The sequence below is a fragment of the Temnothorax nylanderi genome, unplaced genomic scaffold, assembly GCF_030848795.1.
Source record: "Temnothorax nylanderi isolate EJ_2023f unplaced genomic scaffold, tnyl_v1.0 TNYL_tig0011_pilon, whole genome shotgun sequence".
NCBI classification, from domain to species: Eukaryota; Metazoa; Arthropoda; class Insecta; order Hymenoptera; family Formicidae; genus Temnothorax; species Temnothorax nylanderi.
In genome coordinates this window covers 2,143,576-2,166,015 of record NW_027249073.1, presented here as the reverse complement: position 1 = coordinate 2,166,015, position 22,440 = coordinate 2,143,576, and the positions used below count along the sequence as shown (strand labels likewise).

Sequence of the window (22,440 nt, the reverse complement as noted above, 5' to 3'; positions counted from 1 at the left end):
TAGTACGATATAAAATAAGGCACTTGATGATTTCCATGCGAGATTATCAGTACACTAGATTTATTAATATATGTAAAACAGAATTAACAATCGTAAACGCAGTGTGCTTGTGTACAGAATGGTATAGCATTATAAAAGAGCTGCGATCTGCTCGTTCGCGATTTCTTTAGGTGTCACACCGTCGTTGTCCGCTACATTTGATTGAGCCCCGATCGAAAGCAAGTACTTGACCGCGTCCACGTGATCGCAACTTACTACGTAGTGAAGGGCCGTTTGCCCGTACTGATCCCGCGAATTTACATTCGCGCCGCTTTTAATCAGGTAATCCAGGATACCGAGATAGCCGCGATCCGCGGCCCAGTGTATCGGATGCATGCCCTCCTCGTCCGGTTTGTTCACGAGCGCGGGCTCGCCGGTTAAAAATTCTCGTACCTTCGCCTCGTTACCCTCTTTGATCCAATCTAAGAACGTCTTGTCTTCATCGTTCAATTCCACGCTCCCGTACGACAGTTTGCTAAAGACGATCCATTTCGGAGAGTCGGCCTTCGCCTCCTCATCGTCCCACGTCGGATTTATCCTCGCGATCCCGTGGACGTAGTTCTCCATCGCGGTCTCGCGGCTCATGTCCCCGAGATTCTTCCATGCTTCCCACTTGTGCTTGGCTTGCACCTGATACCAATTGGGCCTCGGGATGTCGCACGGGCCCACGGTCGCTTGTTTGTACAGACCGTAAAATGCAAGCAGCTGACCTGAATCCAATTCCGATACCAATGTCTGCAGATACTTGGCAGCTCTGTTGAAGGTCTCCTCCAGATCGGTCACGTCGCTATCTAAATCGCTTTCAGCCATCGTTCACGGACTCGCACGAGAGATATGTCTTCAATTAAACGTACTACTTTTATCGGTTTTACTTTATTTCTTCCTGGAGACGACTAAATCTTTCCCCTCCAAAGAATGCTTACGTTCGAGCACGGAATTTACATCTTCCGTCTTCAAAAACGTTACGTATCCGTAGCCTTGATGGATACCGGTTTTCTTATCGAACGCTACAAAGGCATCCGTGACACAACCGAACCGGGAGAAGTACAGGCCGAGCTCGTGACGACTCACCGTCCAGGGAATGTTGGCGATATTAATTGCGTATCTCGCGAGACCATTTGCAATCATGGTAAGAGTCGGATTCGCTTATTCCGCTCGTTGTATGTCCAACAGGTGTATCGTATGATCCTGCATCAATTCGTGCAGGTTAACGTCGGAATTCGTACCGAGACTGTCCAGGGCTATGTGCACGCACGACAGTCCCCACTTATTCAGCAGATGCTCTATGGACCAATCGGCGCTACGTTCCTGGTAGGTGCAGAGGAATCTCGCGCAGGGATTCTTTTCCAGCAGAAACGCCACAACGACCACTATGTCCTCGAACACGGTGGGCTCGTAGAAGCAGTCGGAACCGATGATCAGATCCAACTGTCCAAGCGAGAACAAGCTGGATAAGAAGTAGCCCCAGGTAATGCCGACAATTTGGACCTGATCCACTACTCCGTTCAACTCGCAACACCTCTTGATGTGCTGCAGAGTCCTCGGTTGGCTCGCCGAGTCGCTCAACGTCACGATAGCGCCGCACTTGCTGGCGAGGATGCCGGGCAGCGAAGTGCCGGCTCCGATCTCCAGAACCCGCTTGCCAACCAAGTCCTCTCTGTTCTCCCAGAGATACCAGGCGAGCACGGGCGCGCAGGGCCAGGTGTAGAAACTGTAATTAGCCTGCAGCAGCTGCAATCAGGTAATCGTTAGTTAGTGATCAGGCTATTCGTCGGAGACGACTTTATTTCTTGGGACTGAAATCGTTGAAACCATTCGCAAACTCAAGTTACGTAACAATCATTAATGGAAAGAATTTGATCTCGTAATAACGTTAAAAATTCTAGTGTTAAATTACAAACTCGAGTGCTAAATTACAAACAATAAACAATAGCGAACTATTTAACTCGCACATTAACGGTTTAATAATCGCCAGCGGATGACCGCGCGTAATGTTACAATAGCGCTCATTACGAACTCGCGACGACGCAAAATTCCGCAAATCGACAGTCCCGGCGCGGAAAGAGAAACTATAATCTTACGGGGTGAGGAGGCGAGAGGAAAAAATTTCACGCGGCGGAGTCGAGGCCCGACGAAAGTGCTTTTACGCAGGAGGGGCGGAGGGGCGCAGGAGCGACCTAACCAAGAGGCGACGTAACACCGGTAGCCCTACCGCGCGTGGCCGGAAATACGGCGGGCGCGCGAACTCGTTACCGTCGCCGCGCTCACCTCGGGAATGAGGATCTCCAGGCTCTCCTCGCGCTCGTCGTCCTGCGCGCGGCCCTGCGTCTTCCGCGATCTGAAGACGAACCTTTTCACTTGCTCGGGCACCGCATAATCCCCATCGGACATTAGGGCGCGCGTGGGTCGTGGACTCGTTTCGTGCGATATACTCTCCTCTAGACCGGGCATCACTGACGCGCCCCTACGCACGCACTGCCACTAATCGTCCCTCATCGTGCCCGCGTTGATTTACGCGCCGTTCGCGTCGCCGGCAACGAGAGCGACGCTGGACGCATCGCGTCGCAAGAACGGGGATACGGACGCAGTTTTGTCGAGAGTAGTCGGTGGCGGAATCGTCGAGGCTTCCCGCTCGATATGGCCGCACTTCCTGCTCTTTGTCCTCTTTCTCTCTCTCTCCTTACATCATTAATGAATCATAAATGCGAACTTGAAGAAAATAACACGGTTCTTTATTATCTGTATATTGTTTCCATTAAAATGCATCTGAATTTCAAGTATAATTAAAGTGGTATCTCTTACTTGCCACTATGCCTCAGTACGCTCATTACAATTTATCTTCCACTTCGGTATCGCATTTTCCACGCTTCGGTACATACATTACTTATAATTTATTTTTCACCTTTTCAGTACATATATTCATTTTAGTTTCCACGCTTTTGGTACATATATGATTTTTTCAATTCCACGCTTCAGTACATATATTATTATAATTTCTTTGGTTATAACTACATTTTTTTTTTGTATGTGTGCGTTTAGAGTATATGAATCTTCCTAAAATCAAACACACCAAATACATCAAATTTATGCACCGGGAACTTTATAGCCGCGGCTATAAAGCGAAATTTGAAGAATTTTATTTGTAGCCTTCATATAGTAACCCGTTCGCGACACATTTGGCTCTCTCCTCGTCCAGCAATTCCTTAACGATGGTCAAGCTAAAATCAATAGCAGTCGCTGGTCCTCGGCTCGTTATGAGATTGCCTGTAAAAATATCAATCCCGGTGAAACTTGGAAGTCAAATTGCCGATCGACTTATGTCCATTTCTAACAATGCAGATTAACTTTAATCTCGGTTCAACTGACTTTTTATCTTCTTCTAGTTCTTAGAACTAGAAAAAGATAAAAAGCAAGTCATTTCTAGTTCTAAGAATTAGAAAAAGACAAAAAATAAAGTTAAACTGAGATTAAAATTAATCTAAATTGCTAGGAATCGACATCAGAGATTTCAATATCACTCGACAAGTATATGGTAAGCCAATTGTTATACCGTCAACCACCACTTTATCCTCGCAATATTCGTAGTCGTCGCACAGCTCTTTCTTCATAGACGGGTAAGAAGTGATACGTTTTCCCTTGCCGATGTTGTGCGTTTTCAAGGCTGTAGGGGCCGCACAGATAGCCGCTATTAATTTGTTCTCCTTGTCCTGTTTTTGCAACAACCTCCCAACTTCCGCTGACTAACAAAATAAACTTTTTATAGTTACTCTGTACTTCGTAGCAAAATCAGACGCTGCTTGCTGCTAAACAAACTTACAGACGTGAACGCCTTAGATCCGTTAAGACCGCCAGGCAATATGACAATGTCGTAACTCTTATCCTGAGTAGCGTCAGTGAACAAGGCGTCTGTGCAGATCTTGACGTTACGGCTGCACTTCACGCAAGTGCCATCCCACACGCCAGCTATGGTGACTGAAATCTATCCAATCATATTTCAATATACTTCCAATATCCTAATTCGTTTAATTAACAAACAATATCGCTTACTCTTTGATAACGGCTATAAACTGACATATATTATTAATATAAATTAACAAATTGACATAATTTAATATCTGTCATACAATCAGAAGCTACATATGCTTCTATTATTGTGATATTTAAAAAATATAATCGAAAACACTCGCCAAATGATAAAACATGAAAATTTTTATAAAAAGAATTGATTGAACATTATACATATATATATTATATGACTGTGTCGAGCAATATTCACACTGCCAGTTCCGAAAATCTATAGTGCACGTAAACCGTGCTATAGATTTTCAGATTCACTGACAGTGAACATACATAACACATCTTATAGTTTAATTTCTGCCAAGGGGATACCATGAGAGAGTGGGGATTATTGATCGCTCTGGAGCGTCATTCAAAAATAAGATCCTGACGATTGTCAGGCGGCGAGAGACGTGGTCATGCCCCTTCGGAGCATTATGACGAAGAGAGAGAAAAAAAAGCGAGGACCAATATATACATATGCTGTACAGTTTATTTTCCGTCGGGAGTGTCGCGAGACTGGGGATTATCGATCGCACTAGGTGACGTACCCCGGCGCGCCGTAGGACGTCGACAATTATCACGGCCTCCATTTCCTCCGATCCATCGACGAGCAACACGATCGCGGTTTTCTCTTTATCCTTCTCTTTCTCTGCCATGTTTCGGCGCGGAAGGCCTCTACCTTGTTCGATCCGGATGGGAAATACGGGAATCGAGCAAAAATCGCCCTTCGGAGATCAGCTCAGCGTCGCGACCGTCCGACCGCGTCCAGCAACGTCACGTACACATACACGAACACATACACACACACGCAAACGCGTGCGCGGCACGCTGTCGGTGTGTTGAACCGACGGAGGGTTGGGTTCGTCGCGCATGCGCATCGCAAACAACGAGATACACAGTACCGGCGGAAAAACCGGTCCGTTGGTCGCCCCAAGATCTCTCGAGCAAACTTCAGGAAAGTCTCTAACTTTGCGTTATTCGTCAGCGCGATTAAAATCTATGGATATGAATGTTAAATGTTAATGTAACAATATCAAGGCTGTCTGAAGGCTTTGATGTGCCCGTCTTTCTTGTCCGTCGAATTTAATCTCGAAACTTTTTCGCGCCAGTAACGGCAATCGCGTCGCACGTCGCTGGATCACTGTTGGCGCCGCGCATGCGCGAGGAACTGCGTCAATACTTCTTGTTATTGTCCAGAGAAGCTGTTGCTTCATTCTGAGTATTCTAAACATAGATATTAGACGGTGCATTATTCATTCATTGGTATGCGACAAGCTGATGACAGCGTTGAAGAACAAAACCAGCCGACTCCTGCCTCCAACGAGAGCGCGAAATCTGTGCGACATCATTAGTTGCTTTCCATTTACATCAAAACTCAGATAATTCTCTCTTATTGTGATGTCATTCTGTCTTTATTATTCATTAATTCCCAAAAAGGATAGAACGACGTCACAAGTGAGAATTATCTGAGTTTTTATGTAAATGGAAAGCACCTATTATCTCACGAAACCATTTATCGAGGAGAAGAATTGGTTAATAATTTTGTTAATAATTAATTTCTCTTTTTAATACGTGGAAAAATATATTGGATTAGAGATAACGCGAATATTTAGTTAGAAATCTAGCCGGAAACAATTCTGCGGTTGATCATTAATGTCCATTTCTATCAATGCTGATTAACTTTATAGCGAATTCGGGCGCTTGCACTGAGTACTGGTGCACACTGAGTGCGCACTATGGCTTGTTTATAATCTATTCTTATATTTAAAGTCGCTTAAATACACATTTAAAAACTTTTTAGCCAATAAAACAATCTGTAATATCTATATGGATGCTGTGCAAATTATTTTATAAACTAAGAAGTATTTAAGATGATCTGTAAATATAACAATTGATTAAGAACAAGCCTTAGTGCGCACTCAGTGTGCACTAGTGCAAGCGCCCGAATTCGCTATTAATCTCAGTGTAACTTACTTTTTCATTTTTTTTTTCTAATTCTTATATACATTTCTACGAATGCAGATTAATTTTAATCTCGATTTAACTTACTTTTTAAAGTTAATCTACATTGCAATGTCATACATAGAAATGGACATTACACAGTGAATGGACCTTAAGTTGAGATTGAAGATTGAGGATTGGGATTTGTCCAATTGGAATAAAGCCGTGATCAGACTACGGATTGGGATTGAAATAGGATTGAAATTTGACCAATTAGAACAAAGTTTACTAAACTTGAAAAGTTAGTTTTCTTTATTCTGATTGATTAAATTTCAATCCACTCTCAATCCCAATCCATAGTCTGATCACGGCTTAAAACGGATTGAGATTAAAATTATTTAATTAATCAAATTTTAATAGAAAATTATCCAATCGCATTTTACGCGCGTCCATATGACAGCAATGCGTTTGGATAATTTTCTTTACGCATATGCTTATGCACCTGAAACTCCTGCAAGTTTGTCTGGATAGACCTTAAGGTTTGTTCTTTGTAACTGTTCCATTCTGGGTCATAATACTCGTGTAAATACTTTGCATTAATACTTTCTGCATCTAAAATAAAACAGATACATAATTAGAGACTGTTGATTTGAATTAGAACGGGAGGAATATTGAAAAGTACAGAAAATTCAATTGCAGAATCAATCAGTAGCCTATTTCCAATTTGGCGTCCTAAGCCGCGCGTTTCATTGGTCGACACCCTGGCCTGCGCGCTCCCATACGTCGACATAAAATTTCCTCGGGGAAACTCGTCAAACTCGACAAGAGTCAAAAGGTAAACCCAAAACGAGTCCGGCGTGATCCCGATAAGGCGCGTGCGAAACCAAGGTAATAACACGCGAGCGTGAAGTGTACACCGTACAAGGGACGCGCGGCATTCCGCGAGGCCACGCGAGGCGCAATCGCTGCTTCGCGAGTACGGCCGGGCCGCGTCGCTACCGTGCGCCGCACTATGGCCGCCGCGTTTGGGTGTTGTGGACATTGAAGTACGGGCAGGAGGGACCCTGAGGAATACGCGGCAGCCGTCGTCGCCGCCGCCGCCGCCGCCGCTGCCGTCGAGCGGGGCCCTTTCCCGCGAGGATCCGCACTCCGGTCCCCGCACTCGACGACGCCGCCGCCGCCGCCGCCCCCTGCCGCGGAGGCACTCTCGCGTGCGTGCGTGCGTGCGTGCGTGCGTGGTGCGCGCGCGGGCACACTCGCCCTTGCGAACGCACGGAGCGCGTGAAGGAAGCGAGGCGCGATCGTCCTCCGGGGAAAACGATGACGCGTCGTGCGCGTCGTTGAGCGAGAGGCTGCCGCCACGGAGCGCGGGGACGACAGCACGGGTGAGTCGCGCGTCCGTCGTTCGTGGCCCCCGCGACGCGACGCCACGCGATTATCGCGTCGTCGCCCGTCGGAGTCGGGATCCGATCTCGATCGCGCGTGACAATTTGCGAGCGTGCGTGCGCGCGCGCGCGCTCGCGCGCGCTCTCTCGCTCGACGCACCGCGAGGATTGTGTGTTTTTGCCTCCCGGCTTTCGAATCCGCGATCCGCGATCGAGAATCTCGACTTTGACCGTCGCGATCGTCCTCCTCGTTGAAGGCGTCTCGAGCTTGCGCGCTTAATTAGCCTGTTTGCCGCTTTCACCGTGACTCAAGACCACTTTGAAGCAAGAGAGAAAGAGAGAGCGAGAAGGAGCATGTGTGTGCGCGCGCGTGAGTGAGAAAGAGGGAGAGAGAGAGAGAGAGAGAGAGAGAGAAAGAGAGAGAGGAGAGAAATGAGAGGTAGCCATAAATACTATACTTTGAATTATATATTAACAGATTACACGAACTGGATACCCTAATTTCGTGAGTTTACTTTATATTGATATGGTATGAAAATATCGCGACTTACTTCTTGTGTTTATTTCAGTTTGTAGAGCTTGAGAGGATTGGGCTTCTCATACGGGATGTAGATGTCTTGTATTTGCTTTGCGTCAGGAAAAACTTTGATCATTTTACTTGAAACGTGTCTCCGAAACTCGACTAGCGTGTGTTTGTAACTTATATTGGAAGTTTATTGATATTTCATTCGAGGAAGAAGAAAAAAAAAACTATTCTCAAGAATCAACAATAGATCTGTAGATGTGAGCGCGAACACTTTTAAACAATGGATGCTCTTTCGTATGTTTTCATTTGATAAATCAGTGGTATGCAAATACACTAAAGGTTCACACTAACGCTGTAGAAAATTATCGCAGAGCTTGAGCGCTCTCCGTTACGTTGTGTCTCTGTAAATAAGCCGCGCGATGCATATACATGTAGTTTTTCTTATCTTTTACAAAGACGCCGAGATGCGAGCATGTTAGCGGTAAATGTTGTTGCCAAAATCGTCTTTCAATCATATTGATGGCATAACTATACGGTTCAGGGGGTGGATGATAGGAATTTACTGAAAATCCAAGATCAAAGCCGCTCAAAACGCTGGAGAAAGACGGAGCAGCTTCGGAGGAGGGGGAGATGTCTGCTGGCACCCAGGGCGAGATTCGGGTTGGCCCTTCGCATCAGGTTTGCCATATATATCTTGAAAAACTTTCTTGCTAATTAACTGTCTTGCACAATGTGCCTATCTCGAGGCTTGCGCTATTATCGTAGACGTTTGTTTCGCGAGGTAAGGGGCGTGTGGACGAAATTTCGAATTGTCATCCTCCCCGCATCAATCGACGCGCTATTACGTAATGACTTTATATGTGTAATCGTTATTGTATGTGTGTAGATAAAGAGTCCTCGTGTTGTCTTAGGTAACGTTGAATTTTTTCCTCGTGATGATAAAGTTTCTTATTACAGAAAGCACTTGTCATAGAAAAACAATCTCCATATCTCATGGCTGATTAAGCAATTCATGGAATCGGAAACTGAGTATCTTAAAAATATGATATACAATTATGAGAAGAGATATTCGAGCATCTGCATTGCAAAGATAATTTCTTACTGCATCGAGCACATAATGTAGTTCTCCATTTTCAAATGCACGGTTCTGCCTTGAGCAAAGAAACGCGCGAGAGAGAGAGAGAGAGATTGTGGGGATCTTCACACGCTCTTTACGTCAATAAATCAGATAAATGTAAACGAATGTAAAGAGAACTGCACGTTCGCGCGTGTATGTGCGTACACAAATGTCCACACAGATACGCACGCGCTGACGGACAGTGAAAAGTAATGCTCCGATCGAAAAGTGTACTCCGTGGAGTAATATTACATAAATATATATGTAATCCAATCTGAAACGTATAAAGTACGCGGATCAGTCTTGAAGTTTCTCAGCGATAAGACCGATAAGGCACTCGGGATCGGCATACACGACTCCGTGCAGGAACCACTTCGCATTTCTTTCGCATAACTCCGCCAACTCCGAAAATTTCCTATGACAGTAAATGTCACGTTTAATGTAAATCCGAGGGATACCTTCGCGAGGAGACACTTTATGCTAATCGGGGGGACATTCGAGCCACGAATCGAAGCCGCGAAAGACACATCGATGCCGCTTTAAGCGGCGGGTTTAATGTAAAAAACTTTTGAAATTATTACGAAGATAAGATTGGCATTCCGGTTCCCATCCGATGGTTCAACTAACGCATCACGCATTAAAGAGCTTCGAATGTTTCAGGTGTAGACCTGTCTCGTCTGCTGCACGTGAAATGTATTCGTTAAGCTCTCCTGCGATACTTGTTGTATCACACGAACGACCGCCGTGGGCGGCGTGTATGAACAAAAGCCGGTGGAAAGTCTTTCTTTGCAAGCGGCAACGCGCTGTGCGTGAAACACGTACTTGGGAGCCGATGCATTAATGGTGGTTTAATTGCGGCTCATTTGGCGTGAAGACGCTTTCTTAATTCGGAGTGGTGTTCAGTCACGGTGAAATAATTAATTGACACGACCGATAAGCGGATCGACCATCGCCCTCGCACTGTTTATACCTGTTGGCATACAACAATTATTCGCGATTGCTTACTTGAACCATCTGTGAGCACGAGCGCTTGTACAGACCGTCCTGATATCTGAAGTCACCTTTCATTTCGGCGCTTCCTAACGCGTAGAATATCCTATATATATATATATATATATATATATATATATATATATATGGGGTATTCGAAGCGGTATCAACGAGAATCGTCAAACGAAGAGGTGAAGCTTTGTTCTCCATTCGGTAGTCCGCATTTGTATCTGTGACTAATGGGCAAGCTGCATGCCAATCAGTCACAGATACAACCGCCTTTTCTTGCTACATTCGCCTTTTCTTCCTCTTTGTTTTACGTACGTTTTGCAAACACCCATTAGAAAACATGTCGCGGATCATGACTTTGTAAAACGATAAATACATTACGCAACTTATGTACTCGTAGATATAATTCTATTTTTATCGCGTAATTATCATAAACGGAGTGGCCGATTATCGCGTTAACGAAGTGCGTGCATGCTCGCGAATATGTATCTCGCGTTTATCTTTACAAACAAAGAAAAAGGGGATTATAAAATATACAATGACACAATTTTTCTTGTTTGCGTATAGGATGAAAAAGGAAGACAAAGAAAAAAATATATTCATTATCGGTACCTTCTTGCGAAAAGAATAAAAAAGAAAAAAAGGGAGACTTTACAGGACGGACTTACAACGGACTTGTTACAAAGTGATTAATTCGCGGAAGTTAGGCCGTGTTGAGAAGGCGAGCCGGTGTGTCACACTTAACTAACACGCTTTGGCATCATCGGTGCTAACCGCGCGCAATCCCGAATTTTGGGATTTACAGGAGTTGGTTTCTTGTCAGGCCCGTTTGCCTGAGTATCGGCCGGGTATACCCCCCGGAGAGCTGCCACCCGATCCAGAATTCTCCAAGGAGCGCGAGGAGCTAAAATGGGTACCAGCCATGGCGTTGGACGGGGATCTGCTCATGTACTTGAGGGCGGCCCGTTCAATGGCCGCGTTCGCCGGTATGTGTGACGGCGGTTCTCCAGATGATGGTTGCGTGGCCGCCTCCCGAGACGACACTACCATCAACGCATTGGACACCCTCCACAGTTCTGGCTATGATCCCGGTAGGGCGCTCCAGGCACTCGTCAAATGTCCCATACCGAAAAGCGTCGACAAGAAGTGGTCCGAGGACGAAACTGTACGTGCCACTTCGTTCTCTTTTATTGACAACATTATGACCGCAAGAGAGAGTTTTCTAACGGGCGGATTTTTGTCCTTTTCGTTGTTCCCCGCAGAAGCGATTCGTCAAGGGCCTACGGCAGTTCGGAAAGAATTTCGCGCGTATTAGGAAGGATCTTCTGCCTCACAAAGATACGGTAAAGATTTCATTTTTCATTCTCGGTTTGCTCGTCTTACCTGACGGTTCGGCTTTTTGTAAGCTCGTGCTTTTCACCCGCGTTACGCCTTTTTTTTCCCTTCGCTTTTGCATTTATATTGCAATTAAACAAATGTTTGTGATTAAAAAAAAAGGAAGAAAATTAGAAATTACAAAACGTGTAACTATTTAGTCGTGCTATAAAATAAAAGTGATTCAAAGTTCAGTAGATGAAATATTGGAGAAAATAAAGTCGGTTAATGAACCGAGCTGCTAGTGCTAGTATTATAACTTAAATAAATATAAACAGAGACACGTCAAACGTTTCGACCTGTAATAAGGTCATCGTCAGTGCGCAAATCACAAACAGCGGTGAATATAACAATAGTCGTTATTAGAATCATAAAGTATGAACGCAAGTTGTGGAATTTGTTGTAACGCTTATAAATTTCGTACAAGCTCTAATTGTACAGCAATTTTGTTGGATGAGTTTTATGTGTCTCTTGATGTGGAATTTGGAATTGTGTCGCTAGTCCCTACAATTACCATGTTAAATTTTGTTGAAAACTAAAACTGAGGTTAGTAAAACTGTGGATGTTACTAAATAAATTTCAAGTAACATCTCCTGTTTGAAATTAAAGGTTTTTATTTCAATTTTATTTTTTAACAAAATTTAACATGGCAATTGTTAAGTTGCTGCAAAGATTTCTCATTCTGTAAAGTCCTGCTTGAAATAAAATTGACAGGCGAAACTTTTTTTAATATAAAAAAAAAACAGGACTATTCTAATTCATATAAATTACTTCAGACGAGTAAATTCTGGTTTTGTTTTAGTCGGCAAATACATAAATCTTTTGAGTTCAAAGCTTTGTTACGGTAGGAGAAAGTTTTATTGTGGTCAAGTGTCCATTTTTGTACCTTGTCTCTGCACAGCCGGAGCTCGTCGAATTTTATTACTTATGGAAGAAGACGCCGGGCGCAAATAACAATCGACCACATCGGCGACGCAGACAGAGCTCGCTACGGCGAATTCGTAATACGCGCAATTCACGCGCCGGCACACCTAAGGAGGAGGTACCCACGCCAACTAAGGACACACAGCCGACGGCCAACATTAGCGCGAAGGAGGCCGTGTCCGAGGCTGAGACCGTGCCGGTCGGCACTCCGGCCAGCCACAATCCCGGCGGCGAGATCAGTTCCGTGACCGAGGACGACAATTCGGAGGAGGACAGCGACTCACGTGACACTAATACGAACGGCACGGCACACTCGTGCCAGCACTGTTTCTCCACCAACTCGAAGGATTATCAGGTGGCCGGCAAGGATCGATTGTTACTCTGTGCAGAATGTCGATCACACCTGAAGAAGACCGGGGAATTGCCACCCGCGCCGCCTTATCTATTCCGCCCGGTGCCGGCGGAATCGCCTGAGAGTCCTGGTAGGATGCGCACGCGGAACAAGGCTAAGGAGACACCGAGAACAGCGAGACCGCGACGAACCGGTGGCACGGACACCCCCGATCAGGAGAAGCAGCAGCAACAGCAGCAGCAACAGACGCCCGATAAGAGTAAGAAGAAATCGTCCGGCAAAGCGGACACGCCCAAGAAGGGTCAAAAACGCTCGGGTCAGGTGGACGACGCCTGCAACGACGAGGACAAGGACGCGCAGAAGCGGAAGCGCGGCGGTGGCGAACGGCCCGAAAGTCCGTCCGAATCTCTCACTACCGACAGCAACTCCCTGATGGACGAGCCGGAGAGAGAAACGGAGGGCGACGCAAACGAGAATCAACCGACGCCGCCGACGGTCGCCGGCGTAGCCGGTGTGGAAGAGCCCGTGAGTAGTCCGGCCGTCACGACGCCCGAGGAACCATCCGAGCCGACGCCGGCGTCCACTCCGGTGCCAGCCGTGATACAGAGCCTGCCAATATCGGTACCGGTGATACACAGTCTGGAGAAGAAGCCGCCCGGCTTGCTGGACCAAGAACCAGTGGATCAAAGCAAGATGATGGACCAGGCGGAAGACGTGCCGTTAGCTATGACTCAACCATTGAAGTTGGAACCGATGCCAATTGAATCGACGATGTCGCCGACGATGTCCAACGAAGAAATAGGTAAGGATCCCGAACCGACGCAGCTGAACCTGAGCACGTCTGCGCAGCAGGTTGGACCAGGTCCCAGCGACGCCGGTCCGACTACGGCTCGCAACCTATCGCAAACAATACCTGGCATTATAACGAGCGTAGGCTCGCAAGCAACTATGCCAAGTTCGCAAATCCCGGTAATATCGCCCAGTCAACAGCAGAGTGGTGCTGGCGTCGGTGGACTGCCGACAAGTCTGAGTATGCAATACGTACAACCACCACCGCCGCAGTTACCGGTGCAGAACGTGCCACAGAATTTGTCGCAGAATATACCACCGCAGATGACACCGAATAGCGTTCCGCCCAGCGCACAGAATATGGGACCAACGAATCTTCGTAGTCATGTGACCGAGAGTTTGCAGAGTTCCGCGCAAACGCTGCCGCAGAACATGACGGGACCACCGCCATTGAACCTCAACATCTCGCAGAGCGTGTCGGCCGGGATTGGTGGCCCAATCGGGCAGATGCCGTCGATGCCGAGCCCGCCGTCGCAGCCGCTCGGCCTGACCGTGATGTCGGCCGAGAGCAGAAACGCCGAGAGATTAGCGGATGACAGACTGTCGAGCGAGCGGGCTCGAGACAGCAGAGTTTCCGACTCTCGTATGGTGTCAGATCGTATTCCGGAGCGGGCGAGCGAGAACAACGAACCGGAACAACGATCGGAGCCAAGTAATCTGTTTCAGCCAATACAGTCCGGCGGGATGCTGCCGATGGAGAAGCCCGTGGGTATCTACAATCTGGCCGGAACCCCACCGATGGAACCGCAGAACTTGAAAATTAAGCAGGAGATCATCCCACCGGAACTGGATCCTCTGCAGAGTTTGAAAGAAGTCAAGGTACCGGGCTTCCAAAGTTCCTCTTTCCCCGGGCCGAGCTTGGATAACATCAAGAAGGATCCAGACGGCACGAGCAAACCACCAACGCCGAGCAAGCACTCCGTACCACCTGCTAGTCAGACGGTACCATCGATACAGCCGGTTGCGGCGTCGCCGACGCCCACGCCGACTCCGACGCCGAGTTTGCCACCGCCGCCCAGTTCGATCCCGCAACCAGTGATGCATCCCGCGCAACAACCGAGCCCGCACATGGCACATCCCTTCCATCCGCATCATCCTCTGATGCATCACTCGCTGTTCACCGCCATGCATCCGTATCATCCTCACGCCTATCCGGGATATGCGCCGGTGGGAGGATACCCGTCCTTCCCGCCGTATGCCTACGGCCCAGTGCCTCACGCCATTCCGCCGCCTTCGCCGCAGCGTAGCCAGGAGAGCAGCAGCACCATGATGACGGCGCATCACGCCAGCACCAGCTCGAGCGTTACGAGCAGGGAGGAGGGCGAGAACCTGATCGCGAGTCACCATCATTCATCCAGCATGCATCAGCAGCCAACCAATTTGCACCACGACAAACTTTTGACCATCTCCTCGCACAGCTCCCACAGTCATTCCTCGTCGCACAGCTCGCACAGTAGCCAACGCAAGGCGATGGTCTCGGCAACGTGCCTGACGTCATCTAGTTCCGGGCACCATCATCATCGTCCGCCGCAATCGCAGCAACCGCAGGTCGTGCCAGAGCCGAAGATCGAACAGGACATGGACCCGGAACCGGAGGATTCCGCCAGCCCCCGTGGACCGTCGCCGGAGCCGCGTATCGAGGATTCCGAGTGTCACCGATCGCAGTCGGCGATCTTCCTGAGACACTGGAATCGCGGCGAGAACAACTCGTGCACGCGCACCGACCTGATGTTCAAGCCCGTGCCGGACTCGAAACTCGCGCGGAAGCGCGAGGAACGCTCGCGGAAGCAGGCGGAGCGGGAACGGGAGGAGCGCGATCGTGCCGCCGCTGCAGCGCAGCAAGCCCGGAAGATGACGACACCCGAGAAGCAGCCCGAGGTGTGCAAACCGCCCAGTCGTGGTCCCCTCGAGCCCGTCGTTTCGCCTTACGACCGTTACGCCACGCGTCCAGGTTCCTACGCGGATACCCCGGCGCTCAGGCAACTGTCCGAATACGCTAGACCGCACGCCGCCTTCTCACCCGCGAGACATCCAGCCCCGCCCGACCCGATGCTGCACTACATTTACGGACGCGAAGCCGCGGCAGCTCAGCGCCTCGAGTTGGAGCACTTGGAGCGCGAGAAGAGGGAACGCGAGATACGTGAGCTACGCGAGAGAGAATTAAGCGACCGATTGAAGGAAGAGCTGTTCAAGGGCACACCCAGACCGATGCCGGCGCCACAGGTCGATCCTCACTGGCTGGAGATACATCGTCGATACGCTGCCGCCGGCTTGGGACCGGGTCCCTCTGGACCTCCTCAAGCCTTACACCAATTCGGCCTCTACGGAGCACCACCGGGTCCGAGCCAACTCGAGAGGGAACGACTCGAGCGATTAGGTAATTGTTGACAAAGCTAACACACTTCTCGGCGGTAGAGATAGAGACCTCGTCGACTATTTACATTCGTTCGACCGTACGCCTTGTACTTTTCAAAATTCGAATTGATTAAAAAATGTATAGCCGAGAGGCTGATGTAAGAGAAAAATCGGGTAGGTCGGGGGTGAAAGAATTAGTAGACCGAGAGCGCCAAGACTTTTGAGGGATGCGACGTAGGTAGAGACTAATTGTTTAAAACGAATGGCCGATTTCTTCAGCGCCAGTTAACTCTGTCCACGAGACGTCTAAGGAGACCTTGGCTCTCTGTATCATAACTGTAGCGGTAGACATTTGAAAGGAGCGACTCCTCCCTCTTTCTCTCTGAGATAATTTTATTCCGACGGTTAGCTGGAGATGAAGAAATCGGGCATGAGAATCGTATCTGTGATCTTCGAGTTATGTGATCGAAGCGCTGTCGCGTTTAGGGATTCCGACTGCAGCCGGCGGGGGGCCAGCGGGTGGAGCGGCTGGCCATCCCGTGGCGGCTCATCACCACGGCCAGCTGGAAGAACGGCTGGCTCTGGCCGCTGACCCGATGGTCCGATTGCAAATGGCTGGCATCTCGCCCGAATATCATGCTCACACTCACGCGCATACGCATGCGCATACGCACTTGCACTTACATCCGGGACAGCAACAGGCCCAGCAACAGGCTCAGCAACAGCAGGAAGCCGCTGCGGCTGCGGCTGGATTTCCTCTGCCGGGTAGGTCCTACACAAAAATCCAGGATGTTTCTTCTAAAAGCTTCCCGAAGAGCTTCTCCTTTAAGAAAACCGCCGCTCTTGCTTATTCCTCGTCGCTCGGCAGCCGTGTATTTCTCACTGATCCGTCCTACGTTACCTACACTTGCCTAAGGTCTAGGTCAGGACGATCCTTCTTTCCCGCACCGTTATCGTCAGCACGCCTGCGATTTTCCAGTTGCTCGACTCTGATCTCTGGCTAGTCGCTTATCACCGTCGCAGGTGCAAGTGCGAGTGAGTGTTGTCGAGGAATAGGCGCGAGTGTGCGTGTGCGTGTGCCTGGAGATGTGAAGTAACACTTCAGGGACTTAGCTTAAGGGTTTATTGTTTAATTCCGCGCGCGGAGTTCTCTCTATCTTTACAAGTTACGAGAATACGCTTTTGCTAAGCGAGTACTCTTTCGAGATTAATTATTGTGCGCGCCAGGCAATGATTGAATAACAATGCGAATTAGTAACGTCTCTTGAATTCGTTCTCTTGTTTCTTATAACACACGTGGTGATCTTCGTCCACAGCTGCGGCCAGCGCCAATTACCCTCGTCCCGGTTTAATGCCGCGCGATCCCGCCCTGGCGCTTCACCCGGCGGAACTCCTAGGAAGACCTTATGCGGATATGGCGGCGCACCACGAACAGCTGCAACGGCACCTCATGATGGAGCGTGATCGGTTCCCTCCGCACGCGTCTCTCGTGGCACATCACGAGGAGTACCTAAGGTTCGTCCCTTGAAATCACTATCACAGCTTACCTGACTTTGTTGCATAATGCTATGACTTAAGGCAGTAGGGTGTACCCGAACTAACAAAGGGTATTTTTTAGACAACAGCGTGAGCGCGAGCTTAAAGTTCGCGCACTGGAAGAAGCCGCACGTGGATCGCGTCAATAAGCATATTTATATATATATAATATATACATTATATATATATATATTAATATATTTATATATATGTATATATATGTATATATATGTATATATATATTATATATATATATATATATATATAATATACGCAGATATATGTATATCACTCAAACAATTTAGGCGCGATATGTTATATACATATATTCGCGTATATTAAACGTATGTACGCGTGTAATATACAATACACTTAGCGTTTTTTCGAGGCACGGACGATCTTTTGAAGAGCCATTCGGGATATCGCTGTAATTTACCATCTAAGATCAGAAGTTATTTTTATGGTCTTTCAGATCGATGTAAGGAAAGAAATTATATATATATATATATATACATACACATACACATATATATATACACACACACATGCGCGACGAATATGATAATTGTAATTGTCTCGCTATTGTAAATAGTACAAGATATTTTAGACCCGGCGCTACATCATCGGTGCTGGCACATTCTTAGAGAGATCGAGATTTATATATACATAAATACGACAAATGCTTGATATATAAGCTATTTTCAAGTTCTTTAGATATTATACCGTTATAATTGCTCCTCTGCGCTATCAACGTCACCGCTCGTCGATCGCGCCCAACCTCGCGATTGATCTTGGCTTTATCTTTTTTTAAATTTGATTTTAAGTGGTACACATGCCAAAGTGCTTGTATGAAGTGAAATTACACCGCGTTTTTTATTCTTCCATATGTGTATATACATGTGTTTTTAAAAATATATACATAGAATATATATATAAGATTATGTATATTAAATATATGTAATTATGTATATTTATATAATTATGTATATTAAATATATAATGTACAGGATGTCTGAAAATTACCGTGCAATCTTTCGTGTGCAGATAGAGCGAATTAAACTGAATAGAAAAGTCCGTAAAGATAATGGACTTTTCTATTCGGTTTAACTTGTTCTACTTATCCACGAGAGACTGCACGGTAATTACCAGGCACTCTGTATATAATTATATATATGTTTTATAAGATTTGTTCTCTCGTAAGTGATAAGTACGATCATGTAAAAGTGATGAAAAAAGAGGAGCCGAGGGCGACAAGCCGAACGGTCTTGGAGCGAGTGGAACGTTTTGTTTATCCATCTTTCTACACGCCAAAACTTTTACCTAGTTTCAATTAATTTTATATTATGTCGCATTAGTAGTGCGTATAAGTACAATGAAAAATGACTATGTCGGTGTTTACCTTACGTAAAAAAAAAAAACCCGATGCACGACGCAGAGTCATTTCGAGCATTTTATAATCGCCATACGACGAACCTTCCACATCAATCTGCTCGATCGTCCGCATAGTCGCGTAAAATGTGTAATCTAAGTTTTATTATTATTTTATTAATATATCAGACACTCGTGAATATTTTCTATATGTATTTCTTAAGGTATTCCTTTTACCTACCCGGTAAGCGGCGCGGTTTATCAACGATTAACGATAATGATTAAATTCATGGAAATTTAATTCTGTCTTATATTAGCTGACCCTGCGTAATGTTTCTTCGACAATATCGAACATTGAAGTATAATCTTATGACGACCACTTGAGAAACATGTAAATTTTATGCTGTGTAACTGATTCGATGTAACCAAGTTATTTAATTGAGTAAACATTTCATACGAAAATCGAGGAATGGCTCAGCACGTTTTCCTTCCAATTATTCTCTTTCTCGCGCTTTAGGTAATCCATGCATGATTATACGTCGCCCAGCGCTGAAGTTTGATCGACGAGACTATAAATTTTAGCGTTTAGTGTTTTCAGCAGCGTAATCGTGTTAAAAAAAAAAAAGAGAGAAACTGGAAAAATCGGGGAAACTACGGGCGGATGGGAGCACGTTGTAACGGGGGACGTTAATTAGTTTTGCAGATGGAATTTTTTCCCTATACCCTTCTCTATCGCCCGGTCGCTGCGGTCATCCACGTTTTTATTGAGCTTAATGCGAAACGCAGCCGCCGTCCACTTTACACGGAATGCAGCGCTCGGCGTGTGGGTGTGTGTGGGAGAGAGCAGGGACGAAGTTGAATGCGTGTTGTGTGGAGCATTTCTAGCGCTTCTATCGCAAGTATGTACTTCATTGTAAGTTTGACTTCAGTACGCGAGGGGCGATCAAATGTGTAACCAAGATTCAATTATAGCTTCGACGTTCACACTTTGACACTTCTCGAATGCGAACACATTACCTCCTAAGATACATGATATTTTTATAAATGTAATTTATAATTTATTTATTCTGCGTTCTTTATGTTTTTTTTCTTCGCCGCAATTTTAGCGCACTGTGATAGAGATCAGAAAAGGAGGAAACAGGGGAAGGAAAGAGCAAGAGAAGAGAGAGAGAAGATCTTTATCCGTCCCTGATCGCACACACGTGCGGCTCACATGCGTGTCGGACGACTCGGAAGGCTGAGGGAAAGAAGGAGCAAAGGGAGAGAGAAAGAGAGAGAGCGCGATAACGGGACGAGGGGATGTTAAGCATGCGTGACACAGAGAGATGAGGAAATTTCATATTCCGGAGGAACGGAAAGAGGCTGTGCCTGCCGGTCGCTCATTGATGAAGACGGCGTCGTCGTGAACGGTCGGCGTAAGCGCTATTCCGTAGTCGCGTCCACGGCATGGCGGCACGCAGGCGGGAGGAGCCGACGAGGCAGCGGTACCAAGCGAACGCTCGAGAGAGAGATCGCACTCATAGGTGAAAAAGCATTTTTGCGGTCCGTGCGACTCGCGTCTTTCGCGTCAGCCGCCGAAAATAAGCGAATTATTTATTTCTCATTGCGCGAGAGAGGAAGATAATAGATTCGGCGCGCGTTTTTGCCCGCGTGAGATTTCTCTCGAATGGACCGTTTATCTTCGGACCGCTTCTTCCGGTTTTAACGTGATTGTAACGAACGAGATAGGCCTGATACTGATAGAGCGATTTAGGGACGCGGGTGCGCAGTCTGAAGGAACCCGATCTTCGTTGTGCAGCGTGAACACGGCCTTCGGCGCCCTGAGAACCCTGATCCCGACCGAGCCGGCCGACCGGAAGCTGTCGAAAATAGAGACCTTAAGGTTGGCCAGCAGTTACATTAGCCACTTGGACGCCATGCTCGTCGCGGGTGCCATAGATCAACCCTGCACGCGTCTCTTAGAGAGCAGCGGCGCTTGCTCGACAAGGCCGCAAGTCTGCACCTTTTGCTTGGCCATGCATAAGAGATACGTAAGTCGTCAGCGGCTCGCGCACAGTTTACGTCTCGGACATAGTGACTTTTCTACGTGTAACTTGTAGGAAGACACGTATAACATTATTAAGTTATTATTAAATTATAATTATTTTTAATGAATATCTACGATTAAAATGTAAATAATTATTCATCTTTATGTCGACTCTTTGGATTAGTATACAGCCTTCTCTGTTGGTTCTCATTACGCTCCGTCGTAAAGTGTTAAGCTAGACGATTAGCAATGCGAAATATTCTCATATCTTTTCGTTCCGAATTTTCAGAGCTTTGATATCACGCAGGGAATCCCGGGCTATTCGAATGAAGAGACAAAACCGTGCGTCTACGTGCCAACGAACGCAACATGTTTCGACTTAAACGTGAATGATATCTAAAGCCTTTAAAGCCAACAGTATAACACCTGTATATTTTTTTTTGTAAATATTTCGTGCGATCTCTTAGTACATCTTGCGACAATGACATATTGATTACTAGAAATAGCATGTAAAATATGTAATTAATGACTACTTATTTCATAATTTTGCGCTCTGACATATAACCGATATCCAGACGGTATCCTGACTTCGTTGAGGAACAATATAATTTTGATACACCTGAGATACTTTGTATATCCGATTTTTAAGCGATGGAAATATTCAAACGTCTCCTAATTATAAAAAAAAAGTAAAGAGCGATTATTTTACGTTTCGCAATTAAAACAAGGACTGAAGCTAGTAAAATTTAAGAGAACAGACGCTGTTAAAAATTAAAAAGGACAAAGGTATTAAAAATTGATTTCTAAAATATATATAAGCTTTTTATTTTTAAATTTTTCCAAAATACATCTTGAAATTCAATCTTCGCGATTCAAGGAAGAAAATCTTTTTATCTTCAGATTAGTCGCTTCAACCTTCGTAGATTTATCTGTAGATGTCACCACTGCGATTTTGAAGTAGTTGCGAATAAAAAAAGGAGTATCTACGTGAAATATTCGACGTAATCGGCGACGATCGCAGAATTGCAGCAGAACTTCCAACTGTACGATTCGGATTTTTCTTTTCACGTGTCGAGCAACAAAACGGTAGTTCTATTTGCATTAATTTGTAAAACGCTGCGGACGTCGCTCGGCGAATTGGGTCCGGAATCCCGATCGAAATCCGTTCCGAGACAACTCGGTAAACGAAGGGGGGGTGGGGGGAGGGAATTCGACGCCACCTTTCCGCCTCCGCGCGTCGTCCCCTTTTTGTCTCCGTTCTGCAAACACCTGAACGGCGTTCTCGCGCCAGTCAGCTAATTGCGGGCGACGCTAGTCAAAACAGCGTCGCACGGCCATTTAACGCGGCGTCCATTTCGCGTCGCCGGCGACGATCGGCGCGTCCGATCGGTTCCCCCGCGCGTAACGACCCCCGTCGAATTTCCCTCCCCCCCCCCTCCCTAGGGGTCCCAGTGGCGTTCCGTCGACGACGCGACGCGACGACGGCGGAAGTCACCGCAACCGGAAGTCGCGGTGTTCCCCCCCCCCTCCCCCTAGCTCCGGCGAGCGTGCGCTCGCGTTCAGTTTGAGTTTCTCAGTTCGAGTTCCATT

General features: G+C 46.8%; 5 protein-coding genes across 6 annotated transcripts; 2 read left to right on the top strand and 3 right to left on the bottom strand.

Moving 5' to 3' along the window:
• Positions 1 to 43: 43 nt before the first annotated feature.
• Positions 44 to 998, bottom strand: LOC139767723 (acyl-CoA-binding domain-containing protein 6). The gene has a single exon (XM_071697315.1). The coding sequence runs from the start codon at positions 847 to 849 to the stop codon at positions 130 to 132; it is 720 nt and encodes a 239-aa protein (XP_071553416.1). The 5' UTR covers positions 850 to 998; the 3' UTR covers positions 44 to 129.
• A 38-nt stretch (positions 999 to 1,036) lies between these two features.
• On the bottom strand, positions 1,037 to 2,664 carry LOC139767722 (histone-arginine methyltransferase METTL23). Of its 2 annotated transcripts, none has more exons than XM_071697314.1 (2): positions 2,308 to 2,664; positions 1,037 to 1,770 (listed from the first exon to the last, which is right to left on the bottom strand). In XM_071697314.1, the coding sequence occupies exons 1-2, from the start codon at positions 2,488 to 2,490 to the stop codon at positions 1,186 to 1,188; spliced, it is 768 nt and encodes a 255-aa protein (XP_071553415.1). In that variant the 5' UTR covers positions 2,491 to 2,664; the 3' UTR covers positions 1,037 to 1,185. The 2 variants fall into 2 exon arrangements, 1 of the variants encoding a protein (XP_071553415.1); XR_011717212.1 differs by lacking the exon at positions 2,308 to 2,664 and adding an exon at positions 2,121 to 2,298 and having other exon boundaries at positions 1,628 to 1,770.
• An 85-nt stretch (positions 2,665 to 2,749) lies between these two features.
• Positions 2,750 to 4,899, bottom strand: LOC139767725 (protein dj-1beta). Its single transcript, XM_071697316.1, has 4 exons — positions 4,647 to 4,899; positions 3,857 to 4,018; positions 3,590 to 3,779; positions 2,750 to 3,303 (listed from the first exon to the last, which is right to left on the bottom strand). The coding sequence occupies exons 1-4, from the start codon at positions 4,752 to 4,754 to the stop codon at positions 3,176 to 3,178; spliced, it is 588 nt and encodes a 195-aa protein (XP_071553417.1). The 5' UTR covers positions 4,755 to 4,899; the 3' UTR covers positions 2,750 to 3,175.
• Positions 4,900 to 7,435: 2,536 nt separating this feature from the next.
• Positions 7,436 to 19,290, top strand: LOC139767710 (uncharacterized). Its single transcript, XM_071697283.1, has 8 exons — positions 7,436 to 7,863; positions 7,994 to 8,628; positions 10,872 to 11,231; positions 11,329 to 11,409; positions 12,342 to 15,942; positions 16,407 to 16,685; positions 17,237 to 17,435; positions 17,539 to 19,290. The coding sequence occupies exons 2-8, from the start codon at positions 8,581 to 8,583 to the stop codon at positions 17,603 to 17,605; spliced, it is 4,635 nt and encodes a 1,544-aa protein (XP_071553384.1). The 5' UTR covers positions 7,436 to 7,863; positions 7,994 to 8,580; the 3' UTR covers positions 17,606 to 19,290.
• Positions 19,291 to 19,581: 291 nt separating this feature from the next.
• LOC139767726 (basic helix-loop-helix transcription factor scleraxis) lies at positions 19,582 to 21,661 on the top strand. Its single transcript, XM_071697317.1, has 4 exons — positions 19,582 to 19,723; positions 19,931 to 20,347; positions 20,578 to 20,854; positions 21,140 to 21,661. The coding sequence occupies exons 2-4, from the start codon at positions 20,271 to 20,273 to the stop codon at positions 21,248 to 21,250; spliced, it is 465 nt and encodes a 154-aa protein (XP_071553418.1). The 5' UTR covers positions 19,582 to 19,723; positions 19,931 to 20,270; the 3' UTR covers positions 21,251 to 21,661.
• Positions 21,662 to 22,440: the final 779 nt, after the last annotated feature.

Excerpts from the sequence above, each read along its gene's own strand:
- LOC139767723 (XM_071697315.1), bottom strand. The coding sequence starts at position 849 with ATGGCTGAAAGCGATTTAGATAGCGACGTGACCGATCTGGAGGAGACC.
- LOC139767722 (XM_071697314.1), bottom strand. The coding sequence starts at position 2,490 with ATGCCCGGTCTAGAGGAGAGTATATCGCACGAAACGAGTCCACGACCC. Across the intron at positions 1,771-2,307 it reads TGGAGATCCTCATTCCCGAG|CTGCTGCAGGCTAATTACAG; the intron begins GTGAGCGCGGCG and ends ACCTGATTGCAG.
- LOC139767725 (XM_071697316.1), bottom strand. The coding sequence starts at position 4,754 with ATGGCAGAGAAAGAGAAGGATAAAGAGAAAACCGCGATCGTGTTGCTC. Across the intron at positions 3,780-3,856 it reads GATCTAAGGCGTTCACGTCT|TCAGCGGAAGTTGGGAGGTT; the intron begins GTAAGTTTGTTT and ends TTATTTTGTTAG. Across the intron at positions 3,304-3,589 it reads GGATAAAGTGGTGGTTGACG|GCAATCTCATAACGAGCCGA; the intron begins GTATAACAATTG and ends ATATTTTTACAG.
- LOC139767710 (XM_071697283.1), top strand. The coding sequence starts at position 8,581 with ATGTCTGCTGGCACCCAGGGCGAGATTCGGGTTGGCCCTTCGCATCAG. Across the intron at positions 8,629-10,871 it reads GGGTTGGCCCTTCGCATCAG|GAGTTGGTTTCTTGTCAGGC; the intron begins GTTTGCCATATA and ends TGGGATTTACAG. Across the intron at positions 15,943-16,406 it reads GGAACGACTCGAGCGATTAG|GGATTCCGACTGCAGCCGGC; the intron begins GTAATTGTTGAC and ends TGTCGCGTTTAG.
- LOC139767726 (XM_071697317.1), top strand. The coding sequence starts at position 20,271 with ATGGCGGCACGCAGGCGGGAGGAGCCGACGAGGCAGCGGTACCAAGCG. Across the intron at positions 20,348-20,577 it reads GAGAGAGATCGCACTCATAG|GGACGCGGGTGCGCAGTCTG; the intron begins GTGAAAAAGCAT and ends AGAGCGATTTAG. Across the intron at positions 20,855-21,139 it reads TGGCCATGCATAAGAGATAC|AGCTTTGATATCACGCAGGG; the intron begins GTAAGTCGTCAG and ends CCGAATTTTCAG.